The sequence below is a fragment of the Calonectris borealis genome, chromosome 6, assembly GCF_964195595.1.
Source record: "Calonectris borealis chromosome 6, bCalBor7.hap1.2, whole genome shotgun sequence".
Lineage (NCBI taxonomy): Eukaryota > Metazoa > Chordata > Aves > Procellariiformes > Procellariidae > Calonectris > Calonectris borealis.
Window position 1 is genome coordinate 15,717,421 of NC_134317.1, and position 22,556 is coordinate 15,739,976.

The 22,556-nt window shown below is 40.2% G+C and overlaps 1 protein-coding gene across 1 annotated transcript in view; it reads left to right on the top strand.

The window, feature by feature from the left end:
- The window catches only part of CNTNAP5 (contactin associated protein family member 5), a 229,123-nt gene that overhangs the window by 136,254 nt on the left and 70,313 nt on the right, over positions 1-22,556 (top strand). The window contains exon 12 of the mRNA XM_075152917.1: positions 6,454-6,654. Coding sequence (XP_075009018.1) covers positions 6,454-6,654 — 201 coding nt within the window. The remainder of the gene's footprint in view (positions 1-6,453; positions 6,655-22,556) is intronic.

The following is a 22,556-nucleotide window of genomic DNA, read 5'->3' on the forward strand; positions in this document are numbered from 1 at the left end:
CACAAGAATGGCAGGTCGTCTTCTTGTCTGCCAGGCTCATGCAGATGTCTGAGCCATCACAAGGCATATGAAATGGCAGAAAAGTGATTATGTTGAGTCTCTCAAAACTCACTGTCGATAAAGGAGACTGAGTCAGAGAGGATTGCACTGTTGTCACATGTGCAGCGAATGTGAGCACGGTGGAGTAGTGTCCATTTTGCACTAAGAAGTAGTTCAGCGACTGCCTTTTCAATCTTTGGAGACAGTATTTCTCACTGCTTGTTGTAGACACCCTGTATTACAGGAAATATGGAAATGGAGGATCATCAAGAAGTAGGCTGGCAGGGTAATGGTTTGCCATCTCTGGGCTGCAGCACAACATGGGGGATGAGGGTACAAGGGGTCGCAGCAGAGGTGTCTCATTCTCATCCATCAGAGCTGCCTGGCATGGTCAGTCTGCTGACAGAGACACTTCAAACTGTGGGCTCAGAGTGAGCAAACTTCATGTCTGGGGTGTAAGAGAGTTGAGAACCCAGCTCTTCCTTCTCTGCCGGGGCTGGGGCAGCATGTCTGTGGAGCTGGCGGTGTGGTGCCTTCCTGGTGCCGGCTACTGACTGCCAGAAAGGATTTATAGACAGGGAATGGGTCCAGACCAGGCATCCCTGAGGAATGCACACTGGCAGGTGCAGTCTGCCAGTACCATCGGAGAGTGGGCTGCATGCAAGACTGGGGGGACGGGACCCCCTCAGAATTGTTTCCATGGAAATGTATTGCGGTGCTTCTACACTGGCTGCAAGTGGCTGAATCAGAAACTAGGAGGAGGCTGATGAGCACAAAACAAGCTGCAAAAGCACATATTGCTGGGTCAGCCAGCAGAAAAAAAGAAAAAGGTAGCCAGAAAAAAGATAAAAAATGGATGGGTTTCATAGGAGACTCAGAAAACACCTCCTTGGAGTCAGTGAATTAGAGCTGTTTGTGATAAGAAATTGTCTTTTCATATTCTTTGAGGGGTGTATGTTAGAGCGGCTGGGTTAAACTACTACTGCAGCTTAAAGCAGTACAGTGTTCAAGGAGGAGAGTCAGTCTTTTGTGTGGTTAATCCTGTAATTATAGGTACAGCTTTCAGGACAATATTTGGCATTCAATGTAGAGCACCATGAAACAAATGCATCATATGAGCTCTCAAAGCAATTTTTCTCTCTCTCATGTAGCATTTACCGTATGTTTGGCTTGTTGGCAATTTAATCAGTCTGGATAATCTTGTTTTGTGACAAACCTCCTAAATCACAAAGGAGTGATGCAGTTTGTATGGGTGAAATGTGCTCCACAGAGATATTTCAAGTTGAAGAATAAAAATGAGAATTAGACAATGCAGAACTCATTGAAAGCCAGTTTTCCAGCTGCTCTAATTTCTCACAATTTAATTTGTGTGCCGTCAAAAGCAACTTGGAGGCTTCCAGCAAGATGATAGAACTATGGGTGAGGCTAAACAGAGGGTCTAAAATGTGATGAATGCATTGCAGTCCCATGCTGTAAAAACATCTCCTAGGACCAAATAGAGGCAGCATAATACCCTAGTAAATTGGACCATTAAATAAAACTGCAAAGTCATAAAGCTGTAGCATTACCCTGAAATTAAAGCATTGTCACCTTTGAATTATGGAACAATTTAACATGCATTTAGGAAATCTGCTTTTCAAGGCTGCATTTAACTATTCCAGGTTATACAGTAGAAGACGTGGCTGCACTCTCCTACTGGGTTTTGAATGACTTTCAGCTCGTGTGTGGTTTGAAATTTTACCAAGCTGAGAAAGCAATAAAATAATAAAGTGGAATAATAGAAGGTAAAAATAAACAGTGACCTTTGCCTGGAGAACAGCTTTTTCATTCTCATTGTAAATTCACAAGTGGAGGGAGAGCTCATTAAATTGAGTAAACAGGAAAAAAACATATAGTATGAACAGACTTAAAAAGATAATGATAACTTCTTTGTTGAAATAAAGGAAAAGAGAGCCTTATCCGCCTAGTTTCAGAGTTTCCAGATACGGAAATGGCTAGAAGGAGGTAGTGGCACTCAACTTGGTTTGCATCTATGATTACAGTGTCACTGCCTAAAAATATATTGAAAACAAAACCAAAAAAAATAAAGATTTTTTTTAAAAAACAATTCTCATATTGTGAAATAGGAACAGTATTTGAAGACCCTTTTTCAAAAGCCATAGGCATAATCTGTGCGGAGATATGCCTCTGCAAAAGCATATGCAAGTCATAGAGCTAAGTTGCAGACAGCTGTTGCACTGCTTCTTAGCTGTAGTGATCTGTGTGCATGTCCAGATTGCAGCTGTGTTTCCTACATAGGTCCTGAAACACATCTGCAATGCAAGCTCCCAGATTGTTGTCAGTAGGCTTCGGAGTACACACTGATTGACCTGTAAGGGTATATTCCTTCACCTCATTCTAAGACAGGTAGCTGTACTCTGGGAACAGCCCTAGCTAAACTTGCGCATGTGAATTTGAGAAAATAGTATGATATTTTTCTAAATGCTGCTAGGTTTCAGGTGGAGAAAATGGTGCTTGAATAAAGTCCAAGAGTTGACCTGAATGGTGAGGGTCTTCAGAAGAAAGGTTGGGATTTTTTTTGTGTGGTTTTCTGATCTACGGAAGCAAGTGCACATGGTCTTGGTATTGTCTTGGAATGGTTCAAGAACCTCCAGCTCTTCGTTACTTCTCCCTCAGTCAGCTGAGACGCAGGAGGGAGCAGTGTCAGCTCTCCCACTCTGTCCAAGGCAAACTAGAGTTTAAATCATTTTCAGGCTCATTTGCTGGATGTAAACCAAGGGGTGTCCCTTTGAAAAAAGGAACTTTCTCTGGTTTTTTTACTGTGATGTGAATGTAACCCCTTATTCTTCTAGCAGGATGTGTGTGACTTTGTGCACGTTACCTAGCCCCTCCATGCCTCGTGTCCCTCTTTCTAAAACGGAAGTACTTATTCTTTCCCTGGGAAGCAGGAAGAAGCATGGCTGAGGTGGTTGAACACATTTCTCTTCCTTTTCCTCCTCTTGCACTGTTGTCACCAGCTCTTTTGTCTTGCATCTGTGGTGTGTTGGGCCGCCCTTCTAATCTGAAGACTTCCTTTCAGACTCCAAGTTTTTAAAGCCTCTTTTTTTTTTTTTTTTGGTTAAAAATAAAAAAGGTAGCAAAGGATGTGTTTCTCTGTGCTCTTTCTACACCAGCTGTGCATAGGGAAAAGAAACAAACTTTTGAATGGCGGTAGCTTTTGCCATCCCAGAGGTATGCTTGCTTATGCTTGCCTGGTGATTGTGACTTTCCTTTCACTAGACCGGTGAGCCAAAATATATATTTTTTGAGACGCTGTACTGATGGTTACTTTTCCTTCAAAGATGGAGCATAAAGGGAAACTTTGAAGTGACCAGCAAAGCACATATCTGATCTGTAAAAATAATACGCGTAACAGATGAGGCATGTATAGATTAGGAAATGTTTGAAATGTAACTCTGGAATTCTTCCCTTCTGCTATTACTTTTTTTAACTCTCTGTTCTGATGTACTTGCTAAATCGCAATTACTTTGAGCACAGAAAGAAACTTGATTTGTTTTTCCTTTCCCTTTGCAAACTAGAGGATGGAAAATCTGCAGTTAGCTTCTCATTTCTAAAAGATCCTGTGGAGAAAAGCAGTTCTTGAATGTCAAAGTTCAGATCTCAGAGGGACATCTTGTGATGATAACAAGACTATTGAAAAGTAATGAAAAATCACAGAGGAAAATAAAATAAAGACCTGTTGCATTGTCTGTGAAACATATTTATTAATGAGTGCTTGTCCCCAACAGTATGTTTGCTGATGTCTTGTCCAACCTCATTTCAAACATGCCAATTAATTACATTTCCGACGTTTCTTGGGAAGACTGTTTTATGCTATGCTACTTTTAATAATTTTTTCCTAGTAATCCTTTGTTGCTTCTAAATTACTAGATCTTGATGCTTTTGGCTTTTCAAGTACCCACACAGCACCTTTCCTGGTGAACAAATACACAGCCTGGAAAGCACAGTAGTGTTAGCCGCTCTGAAACTCTAATGTTAGGCTGTTGTACTTCCTGAGCAGCATTGTAGCCACTGTTGTGAGCATTGATTTTATGGCAATTTCTCAAAATTTTGTTAATAACTCGCAGTGGGGAGGAGCTTATGACTGCCCATCTGGAATTTCATCAACCAGTTCGTTCCATCATCTCTTAGTTTGACATCTGGCTTACAGTATCAGCAACTTGATGTTTGTCTTTTTAGTAGCTTTTTCAGTGAAGGTAGGGGTTAAACTTCTACCAGCTTCAGAGAGAGGAAAGTTAGCTTACCCTCAACTGCTTCTGAAAAATCAACTCTGTTCATGTCAATCCTTGAGAGAACAAAAGAAAAAACAGAGAGACTCTGGCTGATAAGAATCACTACTTTCAGATGTACAAGATGTGTGTTATGAAGTCATTGAATTATATTGTGTTGGAAGCAATATATTGTGCAGAACTGTGCAGGGTATGGTGCTACAGTGTTGACTGTGATTACAAGCACTGGGGCAAGTTTTACAAGCAATAAATTTGTAATATTTCTTGTGATTTTAATCTAACTTCTGTGTGTCACACATTGCAGCAGTGTTTCATTGAGCTCCAACTCAAAGGATCCACAAGCAGCATCCTGAACATAACAAGAACCACAGAATTACAGATCTATGAGCAAACCCTGTCTCTCTACCATCACAGAAATTATGAGAGTGTTGTGAGTGAATGTATGGTTTGCTGAGTGTAAACTGTCCTTACGGTTGATGCCATACATTACTGGGAGAGTAATTTCTCCGTAACTTGCAGCCAAGTCTTGGAACAGACCTCTTTAAATAGTCTCCAGATGGTTGTTGTTACTTGCCTGTCATCTGAATGCCTCCATAATGACAATCCATTAAATCATCTGAGTGTCTTTGCACAGATAGTCCATTTAGGATTTTTATACACCTATTAGAGTCCTATTGAAATAATCTGTGGGATATTTGTAGCTCAACAAAAAATACTTCGACTGCAATGCATTGCAGTGGCCACAAAGCTACTGGGTTCATCATGCTGTTATATCGGGGAGTAACACGAAAGCGCGTGTTCTGCAAGAACTCAGACCGGGTAATCTGGTAAAACCATCTGAATACTTAAATGCACAGGTTTTAAGATCAGTTTAGAAAAGAATCAGCGTTATCTCGGGTTTCCCTGTTGAAGCATGAATAACAAAATAGAAATCTCTTGTCTAGATCTTGCCTCTTCCTCCTTAATTGTCCGTAGGTTTCTGCAAGTGAGATTGAAATCTCTCTCATCAAATGATTAAAATTTACTTCCTTAAATTTTTGCCCTGTTAGTATCTTGCATCCTCCCTGGGCAAGCAGGGTCTTTGATAAAGAGGGAATTTACTGGATGTGACTCTTAATAACATCGTGGAGCACGTGCTGGGCTCAATCCTGTGAATCTTCATTAAAGAGTTTGCCTTTGACTCTGGGTAAGCTCAGAAGACTGGCTGTTCAGGCTGTCCTTGTTATCTTGCCCGTTGCTATCTCACCAGAACCAGCTGGGAAACAGCCTCCCTGCTAAGCTAATTGCTTCTAATTGCTATGTTCTCCTTATCACGCCAACCTCAATGCTGGTCATGAGCTGGGTTGTTATGGTGCAGGTTGTGCTTAAACCTAGATACTGCTTTCTGTCACCTAAGAAATCCCTTGCTCTGCCAGTAAATGCAATGAAGGAGATGAAAATGGGTTCCCCAGCATAGAAAAGCATCAACATTTACAGTTAACTACAGATGCCGAGTCATGTATTGCTCTGTACATCCAAGCAGGGCATCACTCAGTTTATATGTAGAAAAATCTCAGAACTGAGTGAAATGAGTGATCTGACTTCCAGCTGGGCAGTAAGAACATACTCTCAGTTTTAGCTTTCTGGCAAGAGCTTGTCGTTTCTGTTTGTAGTGAGTTTGTGTGAGCTCATCAGCCACAGTTCTCTGCTACCATTTGTTGTTGTAACAGCATGGGCTTGCGCTCGGGTACAGCTATGTTTGCAAAAGAGGAGTGTTACCACCCTGAGCCATATTATTATGTCTTTTCCCTCAGGGCCAAAGCCAGCTGAAAGGTATCTAATTTTCTTCAGATACCTGGCAATAGAAGATGCTGAAGATCTCCCGTGGTTCCCAGGAAGCTTGTAGTTTTTCTCTGGCTCAGCAGGCTCTGTAGTGTTTGCTCAAGCTAGTTCAGGGAGAAACAGCTCTGGGGGCTACACTGACCTGTAACAGCTCTTCATCACAGAGTGACCGTTTTGGAGCCCGGGGTCCTGCTGATCCTCTCTCCAATGCCGTAAAGCGTTAGATTTCAACTGGTGTTTTATTCCCTGCTTGTTGCAAGTTTTTTGCTGTTAATCTCATGTTCAATCCTTTCTCATTTAACAGAAGATAAGATCTGGACTGCAGTGCAGCACAACAACACAGGGCTAACCAGAGTCCAAGGAGCTGATCCAGAGAAGCCGTACACCATGTCCTTTAACTACAACAGCAGTGCGGAGCAGCTTGAAGCCATGATAAACAGGACAGAGTATTGTGAACAGGAGGCAGCCTACCACTGCAAAAAGTCACGTCTCCTGAACACCCCGAGTAAGTGGCGCAATCCCAAATCTTTCCTTGTTAACTCTTATTGATTATACAGCAGATATGCTGCACTGCAAGTGAGGAGAAAAAAAACCAAAACGAATAGTAGCAATACAGAATAGAATGAAAAGCCTTTTACTTTCTTGGATACTACTGTGCAGTGCATGTCCTCTGATGCAAGAGGGTCAAAGCTCTGCAGGGGAGTTTCCACTGTGTAAGTTCATGCATACAAAGGGTCTGAAAGATTCTACAACGGAAAGTACCACTTGGAAACCACAAAAGCTGTATTTAGCTGATGGTAAATGGATGTGTTTGTTTATTTACAGTTTTTAACTGTATATGAAAGGTAGAAAACATCCAGATTGCACCAGTCTTATGATTTTGTGGAGAGGAGGAGTGTACCCTCTTCTGAGTCCCATAGTCCTGAGTATGATGTTTAAGGTGCTTGGTAGTACAGTTTCTGGGGCAAAACTACTTTTTCTGTCTGATAGAAGGAAGAAGTTTTTTGCCCTGACTTAATGTAGCAGTAATAGGAAAGCAGAGGGTCTGATCAGTTTGTGTCTCTGCGGTAGCAATTCTCTAGTGGCTACTCAGGATGGCTGCCTCCCACTCAACCCTCTCTTGGGTCAGGATTTTATGTTTGCTCAGCCAGAGAGATGAATGCCATTAAAGGCAGGCTTCTGAATGTCTTCAAAGTCTTATCTGGTTACTTGTAATGTCTGTATGGTCCTGGTGATTCTTTGATTATTAGCAACTCTTAAATTTTTTTGTAGGTTAGAAGAAATCCCATGGGGAGCCTTAAGGGGAGCTTGCAATAGGAATTCCTATTGTGTTAAAAACACATTGCCTAATGAGATGTATCAAAAACCCGCCTGGTTCCAGCAAAGTTACTATAACACTGAATGTTATAGATCCAGTAATCACATGTCTTACAGCCAGTTTATTTTTAAAACCTGTGAATTATGTCTTTTGTTATCATCCGAATTTACCAGCCGAGACCTGCTTGTATTGCTAATCATTTTTTAAAGAATGAAATCTTAATATCAGCATGCAGGGTAGAGCACAAAGGGAAAACAAAATTCAGGAGTAACTGCTCATAAAGAGGGGGAATGAATGTCTTACAAATACTTTCAGTGTTGCTGGCTTCTATATACCACATCACACTTAACATGTTATAAAGATATAATTACACAGTGATTATTTCTGAAATATTTTTTTAAAGATGAAGGCCACAATATTAGAGCAGGTCTGCATGTGTTTACTTTTACGTATTTCTCTGAGGTACTTGGTCATGCGTGTGCAGAAAGGTACACTATGAGTGCATTTTGAGATACCTCTTGTATGTGGTGCCTTTATAAAGCTAGGGATGCTTCTTAAGGATCCAAATCCATTTCTCCTTTAAAAAAAAAAGTAAGTAGTGATAATCTTGTGTAAAATGACAGTATATAAACTGTCCTGCTTCAGGGCTAAAGCTGTCTACCAACTGGCAGACTGGTTAAGATGATTCCTGACAGGTAGCTCCTTCTCCACTTGTCCAGGACCAAAGTTATGACTCTGACTCCTCAATGGATGCGACGATGGTGTCCAGCAGCCCGGCTCATGCTCTTGCAGCTGCTGCAGTGCCGCTGTGGTCCTGACAGTTGACCAAGAATGCTGGACACAAGAATTGCATGACTCATAATTCTTTAGTACAGCTCCAGCTGATAAATCAGAAAAAATTATAATCCAGTGCTATGCATGTGGCAGACACCATCATTTTTTCCTCTCTCTTCTTTCCTCCTTTTCTGTGCTTTTTAATTGCATTCCCAATTTTTCATCCTGAACTTTGTCAATAGCCTAAGGGTGTAAGTTTGGTGAGATGTGCAACATGCTCAAAAATAATCATTTGAGTTCTTGAAATGACAAGATATGGGTAACAATTTGTTCTTTGCTGAGTACTAAGTGTTTTTAAAGAATAGAAAGACATTTTTTCCCCCAAAGTCTTAAATAGCCCTATTATTTGATATTCATTTTGAGGTGAACTGCTGCTGTATTATAGAAGAGCCTAGAGACCTAGTGGTGCTGAACACTATAGGTGTCTTGAAGAGTTCTAAGATTTAAAGAATTTCTGTTCCTAAACTTGAAGATGAGCTACAAGTATGAATAACCCTAGGGCGTTTTGCTAAACTCACTGCAGAAGATTCTCATCTGTGTTGTTTATGCCCAGAAGTAACTGGAGGGAGTTTGGTTTGGGGTCACAACAACCAGAACAAAAATCAAAACTCTTGGGTTTTTTTTCTTGATTCGGCCTAGGCTTTTGGATGCCTGAAGCACTAAGTTCTCTCTGTGTTGCAAGGGTATCATAATGTGTAATTATGTGTAATGAACCACACTTCAGATCTTCCTTCAGAAGTCAGTGTACAAACGCACACATGTTGATGACAGTGCTGCATTCGTAGGCCAGCAGGAAACATTACATGACCTAATCCAGCCTGCTGAATATCGCTACTCATTAATACCTCTGGGCTGAGCCCAGCGGTGAATGCTTGATGGAAGGGCATCTCCCAGAGGTATATCTGATCTTGAGAGAGATATGAAAGTTCCCCTTCCTGCAAGGAATCTAATCCATTTCTGAGCTTCCTCTAGTTTTGGATTTTGTTCTTTATTTTTTCCGAGGAGGTGGAACGCATTATTAGAATATCTCAGCTGGTAGCACCGAAACCCCAGATCCTTTTCTTCAGGATCTAAACACTATCATATTTCACAGAGAAGCAATAAAAAAGTTTCTTTCCTTTTGCATTCGTAACGTTACTCTGCAGCAAAGATGTGCGTTGTTACATAGCAACTTTGGCTTTCACAGTTTTGACGTGGGGGGAAAAAAAAGAAAAAAATCACGTGCCTGGGAAAAGGGACAAGCATGGCACTCTGGGCTGCCTCAGAGAGAAACCAAGGGAGGCTCCTGGCTTGCATAAAATTGTTCCAGTTTATATCAAGGAATTTGTCTTTCTTCTCTTCCTACTACCTCTTGCCCTGAAGACATAGGCACATCTCCAGCGGGTGTGATTCAGCGTAGTCTCCCCATTGAGTTACTTGGATTTACATCTGCAATGTGTCAGACATGCAATCTGGCAGTTGGCAAAGGATTTTACTCATCTCCACCTCCTGCTGTCTGGAACAGCCTTATCAGTTCTCACTGTCATACTAGGCTTAGCTGCAAGCATGTCTTTGAAAACTAAAATTAAATTGCCCTGAATGCATTTCTGTACATCTCTGCTATCAGATAGATTTTCAGGAGGTTTGTGAACATCAGAATAGATGTCTGTTCATCAAAGGAATAGCTGGCTTTCTCATAATGTTAGCAAATGAAACTTATAATTTATGACCAGTAATTGCAAGTCTCTTGTGACATCCCCATGCCTGTTGGAGAGACACCCACATAACCGGAGAGAATCTGACAGTTGGCATTAATTAGGAGAGTCATCCACACTCTTAGCAAAAGATTGCAGACTTTACCACCACCTCATCCCTAGAAGCACAGACCAAGACAAGCTGGCAGGAGAGGAGGGAGGTGGGCAGTGGGCAGGAATCTTGGGCTACCTCTAAATGTGCTGTCTGTATTCTGGGAATCTGAAAAGAAATTTAGGCCCTGGGGCTCTGGTTTTCCTTTCTTTGTGGAGCATCTCAGGTAATACCTAGGAAAAGGGTATGCGTACAAGGATAGGTGCATGTGTGCACATGCACGTTTAATTAAACTGTTAACTTACAAGGTGTTTGAAGATATGAAAACACTTTATTAACTGAACAAACCCTCAGCTCTGACTGAATTAGCTCAGTTTTCTAGAAGCAGTGGGTGTACTCAAAGGCTTAACGTTTGGGAAGCTGCCTCACATCCACCATATCAAGAACTTAACACAGTGACGGCTGTATCAGTAGCAGGATAGCTTGCTTTACAATACTTGGTTGACAATCTGTCAAGTTCATAGCACATTTGTGTAGGCAGGGACTGAGAAAAGATCAGTCCTAGAGCAAAATCAAAGAAATAAGAATGTCTTTAGGTGGTGTTTTCTTCCTGCCTTCTTCCTTAGTTTTTTCTTCCCAGCAGAATTCCCACACCATGTCACCTCAAGCTTTGATTTCAAACATCCGTTCTAAACTATGCATCTCTTCCCTGAACTTTCTGCCTTTCCCTCTTAAGATCTGTCAAGTCCTGGTATTATATGACTTGCATCCAGGTGTCCACCTCCTCTTCTCACCTCTGCCTCCCGGTTAGACCTGTATCTCGGTGCCGAGCTGCACCACGTGCCGTCTCCAGCTCTGTGACCCCTTATGCCAGACAGCTGTTTGCCCTCACCTGTGAACTACTGCTTTTGCATTTTGTACCTCTATTATTGGGGGAAAAGATGCGGTGCTACCTCACAGCGGGGAGCATGTCCTAATTCCTGAGTTTAGACGTTAGTTGAGACTTAATTCTGTTGCTGAGACAGTTCAGTGGTATTTTATCTATGCCCTGTATGTTGCTAGAGCTCTTCATCTGTGCAGGCTCCCTCTGTAGTTCCAGATGAGATCTCCAGTGATGTCAGAACATAAGATGCTAAGAATGTCCTGCAGGGTCCTGCTTCCAATAGTGGCTGCTGAGGAGATGCAGCTTAGGGTGAGTACACAAGTCTGGATGTCTTCAGCACATCCCTCAGTATGTTCCCATCACCCACAGTTGCTCTGTTAAGTGCATTAGACTTTATGCCATTGCCAATCCCTTTTAGTATCCGCTATGGATCTGGTGTTCATCAATTTGTCTAATCACTTTTTGAACTTTATTATATTATCTGCCTTTGCAGCCCTCTAGGAAAGCAAGTTCCAGGAGTTCTCTACTTGCTGTGTACAGAACTACTTTTTTTTAATGTATTTTAAACTAATGTTTTACCTAGTGCACTGAGTTCTGGTATTGCAGGATGTGGTGAATCACAGTTCTGCACTCGTCCAGTGCTTTTATAGTCCTTTCAGTTGCCCTTCTTGGACCTTCACTAGCTCTAGTATTTTTGCACCAGAAGTGAACCAGAGTGTTTGAGGTGTGGTTTTCACCAAGGTTTCATATAATGGGGACACCACTTTTTAGAGCAGTATAAATCTTTATGGAGAAAGGAGTGTGAAACCTGGGTTCTGATAAAGTTTTTTATATAGAGGTACCATGAGATGATATAAAATGACCCATAACAAGCAGTCATTTACCATTGGGGTTTCACTCATTATTATTTTATATCTTTCAAATATAATTTCCATTTTATCATTCCAGGTACTTTAAATTGTTATTACATTACCAGGAGACTATTTGTCATTGCACAAAATAATGTAGAACAGGGCAGGCCGCCCTAAAAAAGTGGTTCATATTGAAGGGAGTGGTGGATAGGTGGCAGGTGTAGATTGTATGTTGTAATTATTCTTGGGTAATTAGGATCCCTTTCTTGAGAATGATTGACTTGCCATCTGTCTTTCCACCACCATACCTTGTCTCTCCCCTCCAAAGTGACAGTGCTGACAGCTTCTTACAAGCACAATTTTAGATAACTTGTGCTATAGAGTCTTTTGAACCGAGTTCGCCATAGTAATACAACATGCCCCCTTATTTGTAGGGAGAGATTTAGAGGCCATTTTTAAAGATGCTATATTGTTAGTAGTGTGCAGCTGATTAAAATGCAGGTGGTCTAAGCAGAATAAAAAACCTGCTGCCTGGGGGAGGTAACTTGGCATCTAGCACGCATACACCTGTGAGTAATGGAAATATCATTATCCCAGTTTCTGACCCTTTACTTCCCTCACCATATATGACAGTGAGGTAAAGTGTGCTATAGCTGCCAAGGAAGGAATGGCAGCTACTTACATTACTTCTCCTCTAGTCCCATTGTGCTTCTCTGAGATTGTAATGCAGCCAAGCGATGAGAAAGACATGGGAAGAAATCCTTGCTTGGTCATACACTGTGTGGCTTCTAACCCAATGGGAGGAAAGCATGCTCCCTCCTTGAGCCCCGCTGCAGGAGAAGACAGGCTTAATGCTACCTGGCATACTTTTGGAGTGACACCAGAAGGGCACAAGTCTTTTGAGAATACTCCAGTGAACACTGGAGCACTGTTATCTGTGTTGGTTTTAGACACCATATGTCAGGTGAATTTAAACACCCTTCTCGAGGTGGGGACTGATAGAGTGGTGAGGAAGGAGCTTGTATGGGTAACTTCTGTTTGCTTCTGTGGAATATGTTCTTCATGCTTCTGCTGTCACTGGATATTTCTGTTGTTTTTTTGTTGTGGGTTTTTTTTTTCCTCCCTTGAATGTTTGGGGGGGTTTGTTTGTTTGTTTGGTTTTTTTTAAGTCTAAGGAGCAATTTTGTAATTACACCTCTATTTTTTTTTTCTTTCTCTTTTTAAGAGACCTTTTACAGTTTACCTAGAAAACAAATTTGTCAGTCCAAACTGAATAGATCTACTGTGTTTTACTGACATGGAAAGCACCTCTTCCAGTATACAGGAAGCTTATACCAGCTTCCTGGTATTAATGAAGACACACAGGACAGGTAAATGAAACGTAAACCTAGACAACAGATTTTGAACCTGGAATCTGGAAGTCATTCGTGAACTGTTATTGGTGGTGCTGTAAGGAAGTCAGTGCTGTGAACTGATTCTGTAAGATGTTTGCTTAACCTCTGTAATCCGTTAGGTTGGGACTTTTGTTCCCAAAGAACCTCTGGTTTGGGGTGAAGTTGATAATAACTTTTGCTCAACCTGTGAAACCTATGGGATGGTATAAGTGCTTATAGCTCAGTAATGAAGAAACCCTGAGTTCAGGGAATTCTGCAGTCCAAATAAGAGTTTGGAAATGGATAGTTTTGAGACATGTGTGCCAGAATCAAACATATCCTAACGATACTTCTGACTTAAGAGACCCAGTCATATAAGTTATTCATACACACAATTTGAAGAAGGAAAGAATTACACAATTTTTTCAGGCTCTCCCAGCCAACATTCCCTTAATCACGAGCAGTGATAGTCTTTTTTAATTTGCAGGACTCAGCATATTGTTAACAATAAATAAATAACGGCAATTAGAAACAAACACCTAATCCATGGCTTGTTGTATTAATGGGTCATTAGCTAAGACAGCAACCTGTCCACCATTCAAGAAAGAAAGCAGAACTGAACAGAAAAGTGTGCCTTCTCCCTCATTAGAGCCACAGCGGGGAGTGTGTTCTCATCACACTTCCATTTGTCTGCTTTATTCAGCTGTCCTACTTTGAGCATCTTGGGCTCCATTAGACTCAAATTGTCTTACTGACATTAAACTAATTTCTCCATCAAATTTGGGCCAGTGCAGAGAGTGATGTTTTCCAATTCTGGAGAATAGAAGACGTAAATCATAGCGGTGGAAGAGTTCTCAGCTGACCTCTTCTACCAAGATGCCACATGAGTGAAGCAATAGTAATTTGCATTTCTATTCACATTATCTTTGAGGATAGCAAAGCATTTGGGGCTGTAATCTCTCAGGTTTAAGTGTTTTGGGTTCGTTTGACTCATATTTTAGATCTGGGGAAAAAAGTATGTGCAAAGCAAGGCACTTGCTGAAAATCAGGTGGGATGGAACAAGTGAATGGGACAGAGCCCATATGCTTTGATTTTGCTTTAATTGGTCTGACCTATCCAGGAAGACAGAGGTGTTAAGAGACTATACACGAAATGAACAATGGCATAATTTAATTATATAGTATAATTAGGAGAAAAGAAAATGTAAGCCTATGGAAAAAGGAGTTAAGTTTTTACTCTATATAGATTGGGTTAGACTCAGATTTGTTGCTTGTAAATTTTGTAAGTTCAGGGATTTTACCCTGTTTACAGTGTGAAGATAGCCTATGGGAAATGTATTTTCTATTTTTGAAAGTGTGAAGGCAAAAACGGGGGAAAAGACACAATGAGGATGAGCTGAAGGCTGTATTTTCAGATTACTTTGTGCTTGGTGTTCAAACAGCAACAGAACAAGAGCCTTCCCTAAGAGTATTTAGTTCTGTGTTTTGCTTATGTGAACCATCCGATGCTAAGGGGAGCATAAAGTAGCTCTTCTAAGTGTCTGTAAAAACTCTTCTAAGTGTCTCTTTTGTAAAAAAAAACCCAAAATATAGACGGTAAGTCAGCACGCTTGGAGAAAACGTCTCCAGACCTTTGAGGAAAAAAGTTGTGTACTTCCTCCCCTCCCAAGAAGCATCTAAAAGCAATTGAGAATTATTTACCTCGCCGCAACCCAGATTGATTTGGGGAGGATCAGATCTGACTGAGGCTTGACAAGTAGCTAGAAAGATGTGGTGACCTGAAAAAAACCAACCCTTTTAAAACTTTCTTTAGAGAAGCTTTTTTCATATCTGCTGGGCCAGAAAGATTGAGAAGAAAAATGAAAAAGCTTTTGAGCCTGAATTTGTTCCAAGCCCCTTTGATAGGAGGAAGGCTCAGGCTTTAATGGGGACTGGTTTAGCCAAGGGGTGTGTTCCTGTCTGAGCTGTCCAGGACTCAAAGCAACATCAAGAGCCTTCTTCCTTTGCTTTAAAGAGCAGAATTCAAAAGTCCCAGAAGAAAACTTTTTTTTTTTTTTTTTAACATTAGCATTTAGAAAGGTTAACCAATTAATCTATGCAGTCATCCTTTAAAGGCAGTTTTCTTACCTTGTTTAGTAGAGAAGAAAATTGAGGCATCAGGCTGCTACTGATGATAATTTCACCTGAAACTGGTATGGGTCATTAGATCTATTTGAAAGTACCACCCTAAAACCAATGGCCAAGTTTGTCCAGCCACAAAAAAGAATCGTAAAAAGAGTGTTTCCTCCCAGATGAATACCTGTGAAGTCTTGCACCCTTAGTGTAACATTTATATAGGTACCTCTTGTGCCTTGCCCTTATGCTGGTAGTGGAAGAATGAACATGTCATCCCTTAGAGGTACATTTGTTTTTCTAGTGAATTGATTAACACGGTTATAGTGATTCAGCAAGAAAGGCTTGATTCTGTCAATTGTTATGGACCTACCAAATTACAAGGGAAATAATGGTATATTCAGGTGGGTATAATGGGATGTTTGGTATATTCAGCCAGGTAAGGAGAGAAAGCTGTGATTCTGCACTGTAGCCCAGGGATAGTATCACCAGTCTCAAGCATCTCTAAAGAATCAAAATTTCCTTCTCTTCATCTCCCAGGCAGTGTTTGATTTTGCTTTGCTGCAGTGGTTGATTGTAAAGGGAGAGATGCGAGAACCCCAAGCCTACTTTCTTTATTAGACACACGGATGCCATATGGACAGCCCTATCTTTCTTGTTCATAGATGTTTTAAAGAAAGATAAGCTCACCTGAGAATGAGTGCCATGCATTCAGAAAGTGTTAGCTTAGCCATAATGGCTTGAATCTAGGTATGGGTCCAAACACAGCCAGATGCAGCAGGCAGGGCTTCAACATAATCTGATCTTCAGAATATATCTCCAGTAATGCTGATTCAATGCTAAAATTCATCCCACCGTTGATAGATGCTGTAGTTACCCACGCTAATTAGACAGAGACCATTACAACTGTTCTACCTGTTGCCTGGTCATACACCGTAGTATATGGTGTAGTTGTAAGATAAGGCTGTTGTCTTCCTTTGTAAAGGGCAAGAAGGGACTCCGTGTAATTAAGAAACAGCACCCTTGTTTTTGGCAGTGACCCCTATTAGAGCTACTGGAAGCAGGCCTGCATTTCTAGGATGGGATCCATGTAGTCTTACTGTATCTGTCTTAAGGTTATGTGTTCAGCCCAAGGTAGATGCCCAAGTTCTTAGGCAGAGAGATATGCAACTGAAGGTGATACTTCCAACTTACTTTAGATATCTTTCTAAACAGGAACTGATCAAAATGTATGTTCTCATGCTTCTGCCTAGCGAACAGCATCTTCTCCCAAGTCTGCAGTTTTGGTTATTTTATCTGTGCTGCTGTTTTTTTGGCGGTTTAGAACATTGTTTCTTTGTTTATTTTTACTAAAACAATAGTTCAATGAATGGTGGAGTAAAAAATGATGCTTTTTTCCCCTATTGTTTTGTGCTGTAGTGTTGAGCTTCTGTATGGATTGTCTGATATCTACCGGTGATTGAAAATCCATTGTGACCTTTTCTTAGGCTGGGTACTAGGAGGATCTCTCTGTTTTCTGCTTAGGCAGTACATGAAACCTGTAGGAACATATTTTTCAGTCAAATGTACTTGAAATTGACCAGTGGGTTCATGAGTTGTTTGAACAACGGACACACAAACATTCACATAGCATGTTCCAATATGTCTCATTTCTCTAGAAAACCAGGTTGAGATTAATATCTAAAACCCACTAGAATCAATAGGGTTTAGAGAGTACTGTATTGATTCTGCTGACTCCAAGTGTCCTACTACTAGGAGGAAATCTTAATTTGGGCTAAAATGAGATGCAGATACACATATTTTCTCACCATGCCAGATACACAAATGTCTGCCTCCTCCTCAGCATAGGGACAAAAACTTACACCAGATATACATCCTAAACTCAACTGAACTTCATCAGCACCCATCAGTCATTCATATATTTTTGGGCACATGCTGCTGTGCTAGATTTCTTTCAAATTAGTGCCTGTCTGCTTCATGTGCTGCCTGTTTCTTTTTCCAGGATTCTTAGTTCCATGTCCCCCTTTCCCTATATTTTTGGTTTGCTAAAAAAGTTTAAAATGACATGTCTAATTTACAACATGTAGTGATTCCAATATATTAACATTAACAACGCATGAAAAGCGCTCCCAGTAGCTTAGTCTACAATCAGTAGCCATTTTCTATTCTTCTTTTTGTTCAGGCTGTCTCATTCAATGTGATCAAAATGTTGGTAGTGGCACTTGTTGGTAGGAAAGAAAAGATGATAACGATTCCTGGCTGCTCTTTTTCTCAATTTTGTATTACTGAACCTAATTTGGGTCTGACAAGTTTGTTTTACTGACGAATCCAAGCCTATGATGGGATGTTTTAAAAAACGAATAGAGATCTGAAAAGTCATTCTGACAAAAAAGTGACATCAATTACATGGTATGTTTATTTTAAATACTAACTTTTCATTTAGCTGCATTCAAATGGTCAGTACAATCCATAAAATTATCTATTGATGTAGATAGAGTGTTCTCTTTTTGGGAAAGTGTGTGTTTGCATATTTGTGTAGTTATGTGCAGATAGATTAGGAGGAAAAAAAGAGTGAAGGTTGACTGTAATTAAATTCTTGGGATAAATGGATCATTGTCAAGCCTGGTGAAAGACAAGTTAGTGTTGCTTACTCTTTTCCCCATTGAGCTAAAGGCTTTCTGTACAGTAGCATTTGTTTACTTCCCATTGTCACCATTATTTCAAGCTCTCAGATTTTATCCAGATGAAACTGTTTTGGTGTGTGGCAGAAGTTGAGGGCTGTTCTTCAGACAGAGATCTTCATGACTAAATGCTAACATTATAGCAGAGGGTGAGATTCTAGGACAGGTTGTCTTCTCCTGAAGTAGACTCTGTTTCAGCTCCCTTTGGCTTTTTCTCTGGTTATGAAAAGTCAGTTTGGTCTGTTTGTTTTGCCATTTTATCATCTATCGCTGAACTGGGGAGGGTCCTCCTGGCAATGAGCATTTTTCAGGTTCTCTTTTGGGGTCCTGTTTCCCAGAGCCTCCAGGTTCAAAGCAGTGCCAGATTTCTAGGTCACCTCCTTCCCAGTGCACGTTTATGTTCTGGATTCAGACATAGAGATTCAGTGTTGCATTTTGTTTACTGCCTCTGTGAGACAGGCTAGGGCCACCAGTCAATCTGAAGAACTTTAGAAGTACCTACTTAATAGAGGCAGAATTTTATTGAGTGAATAATTACATCCTATTACTGCTGAAGTAATCACCTTAGATACAACCGATGCCTCCAGAGGGAGGTATGTTCTTTCCAAAATGGCACCCTGGACAATTCATTTTACTTCCGTACAAAGCTCCAGAATCTGTCTGACCATATTGTACTACAGGTTGTCAGAGGATGAAATTTATGTTCCATGAAATATGCCGTTGCCAAAATTAATAGGTAAATGAACAAAGTGAAACAGACCATTAGAACCATTGTAATATTGTAGTTGCTGGGTTGTGGCACAAAAGCAGAAACTAATGGGTAAACATAATCGTATTATAGTGAGAGGAGCTATCAATGTATAGTACACAACTGTGGTTACACAATGGAAAGCAGTCGACCGTTATGAAATATGATTTAACAGGCAGGCCAGTTGCAGGTAATCTTGCTTAAACAATACTTTCCTTGGCTAGTTTCTTATAGTTGATGGAAAATGATAAATGGTAGCTATTTTTTTCCTATCCTGCTGGAATTTCGTTTCAATTTCACTTTCATAATTTTCATAGTCCTTTTTTTATATTATTCTGGACCACAATACTGAGATTTTTGTGTTTGCAGAAATGTTCCTGAGGCATGAACAGATTGTTCCTGAATATTCATACAAATAGGAACTCAGCCAAAGGTCTTCAGAGTAAATATTCACTCTAGCACCTTGAAGTCTTTTTGATGCCCTTGTCTTTATTTCTGCTCTAAAACAATGCTTCATAATTTTAAGTGAACACTCAAACAATATCTAATCAAGATAAACAATTCATAAGCTGAACTGTGTTTGTATAACATGATTAAAAAGCTCTGAATAGCTAACATAATCATAACATTCTATTAATGGACAGCTTGAGAGAAGCTACAATATCGAATGATTTAACTAAAAAAAATACAAAGCTCAAAGATATGCAGAATCCATTCCATTGGATGCAGTGTATTTATACTGATTTAGGCAAGATAGTGGATTAACTCCTTAGTTATTGGATCTTTCATTAAATTCCACTTTAGTGGAAAACAAACTACAAAACACAGAAACATTGTAAAAATTCAGATATGTAGAGAAACTAACAAGTTCATCCATAGCTTGTTAATGCAGTATTTGCAATCAGAGTCTAAACACTTCAGCACTGATGGACTGAAAAAGCCAATGCTGTGTTCCTATAATAGAATAGACAGGAATACCCTGCACAACTGAAGTAGAGGTGGGTGGAGAGAAGCATCTTTAAGCCAGGTTACTGGAGTGGTGCAATATAAATTAGAATACCATCTCTGGCCATTTTTCAGAGCCAGGAAAGGGATTGATGCAGAAGCTTCTTCAAATCGCTGTGCCACTCAAGAGTTTACTCATGCAGGAGGACTTTGTCAGTGACTGACTGAAATAGATTCAGAGCTGCTTTATTCTGCTAAAGCGGTTCAAAGTAGTTGGACCACAGGAGAGAGTTGGGTGCTCAACTGTTTAGCTTTCTCTCTCTGAAGTTTTCACTCCATGCATATGCAAAAAAAATCAGTTACTTTGGTCTTCACTGAGCAACATTTGAGGGAATATGTAGTGGGGAGTTGAGTCCTAGTAATCTGTTACAGGGAAGGTTGAAATGGTGCACAGCTAGCCTGGGCAACAGCCAACATTATTAATTGCATCCTGGATGGCAGGCCAACCAGCGTTATAAAATTCTGTAGAAGTACCTGAGCTAGTTTAGATCATGGAATTCAATACAAGTGTTTTAGCATATCTTTCAACAGCACATAACTGTTTCCACTGAACAGTACATGAATTTGTATAGCTACTGCCACCTGCTACATTAGTTGTACCTGAGTTTTGACCTGACACTAGTTTTTACTGAATAGACACACTTTATTGTTTTGACCCACGGAAGAACCAAGCACAGCCAACTGAAGTTGCAAATACAGAGGTAAATATTGAAATTTTAGTCCTCAAAGTCCTGCTTCCCTTTATCAAGAGAACGCTGTCTTACTGTTATACCATGTTACTTAATGTGAGATATTGCTATGATGAGTGTAACCCATGACAAAACAGTGAAAACTTGAACACACTAAATGCAGAATTAGGTGACTAGTTGAGTGATAATATATTGCCTAACCTAATGAAAAGACATTACCTTTAAATAATGGACCACATTGTAGATTTAATTATCCCAAGGCAAGGTAGTAGGTGCTTCATGCAGACAAGGTCAATTACCTTATCTAGAAGAGCCTGTTTGAAGTGTATTATGAATAATTCACAGACATAGAAATTAGCTTTGAAAAAGTGTCCCAGCCATAATGTGGTGAAAGCATTCAATTTCTTTTTTAATGTGTTTAAGATAACACCCAAAGGACAATTATGGCTGCTTAAGTGTAAGACTACTCAAATGACAAGAAATGACAATTGTGTGGTCAAATTCACATTAATGTATTATGCAGAAGGAAGCATCATCGTGTGGCATAATCGTATCAGGCCACAAGAAACTGATTTCAAACCTCATCTTGTAGTTTTAAATGCTGAATGAAATTTGATCGAAGATTGATTCATTTATTAACCTTTCTCAACAGAGAAGACACAGTTGCTACTGTACTAGCTTTGTTTATTTTGTTTATTCAGGGCTTTTAGTTCTTTGGCTTCCTGGTGTGAAAATGAAGGTCCAAAGCGATTGACTAACTTGTATGTTTTTGGAGAGTCTAACAAATCCAAAGGTGGAACCAGAACATTTAATTTTCCATCTTTAAGCAGAAGACCAGTCTTCTGCTATAAGCAGTAAATTACGCTGTTTCTAAGACAATATTGTTCCAGTCTAGGACTATTTCGCATTAGAGTTAAAATGATGGCAGTAGCCATGGTAGCAGAATGCATATTCACTTGACATATGGTGACCTTAGGTGTGAATTAGAAACGCAATAAACCTGTAAGTCTGGGGAATAACATGCTCTCTTAGCATATTTTGATTCCACAGGCAAAACAATAACCTTAGCTTTCTCTCTTTGACTTTGCAATAAGTGGTAATGGCCAGGGGAAATCCCTCGGGGGCTGCAGTTTTCTAAGATGCCTGGCAAGAAGATGGCTAATTCATCAGGTACCTCAGTTTAAGTGTCTAAATGTAATAGTGACATTTCATGGCCTTTGAGTTTACCTGCTTTATTTGCTTGAAAGGGAGAGTTCAGCAGAATTTTGGATGGTGTTATAGAATCGCGTATCCAATGAGGCATACAGCCAGCCTAATCCTGTTTCCATTCATGTCAATGTCAAGAATCCCATTTAGTTCAGCAGGAGCAGGTCTGGGATCCCTGGCACTTTCAAAAGATGGTTTAAATAAAGGGGAATAAACATTTTACACAATGTCCATTTATAAAACAAGCTGTTAAAATATGTGATGAAGTAGGAAACCGCCACAAAGAGACAGGAAAGAAAACTTCCATTAAAGCAAACATACTGAAAAATAGAACACATCGGAGTTGAGTTTTTTGGTATTCTCCATCATCCATCTTTTCTCTAAGGATCAATTCTCCAAAAAAAGCTTAAGAATTCCCTTTCCTCCCCCTTCACACAGTCATTGGCCTCCACCCCAGTGGTTTCTGGGAGGACTTGATAAAGACTAATTTGAGCCTAAGAGACTTGCTAGCTAATGTACTTATTTGCATGCATGAATGTGAACAGATGTTTACATAGTAGTGTTAAGTAGGCCAGCTGTTTGGGAGTCATTTATGTATTTTATTTAAAAGTAAAGCTGTACAGTTAAAACCTTTACTCACAATGTGGAAGAGAAAAGAAATCCAAATTCAGACAAATACATTTTTTCCTGTATTAGAGGGTTGCTTCCTTTATGCACGTCAGGTTCCTGTATCTCTGAATTTACAGCATAATACAGCTGCATCTTACCTGAATCTCTGGGCATCTGCACCTTATCTTGGCCAGTTGCATGTGAGTGGAAGAAAATACACAGCACAGCATCAACATTGCCAAATGTCATTTGTCTGAGGGTGAGGGGAGAAAAAAAGCAATACTGAGATGACGGGAGGGGAGGAAAGTTGTCA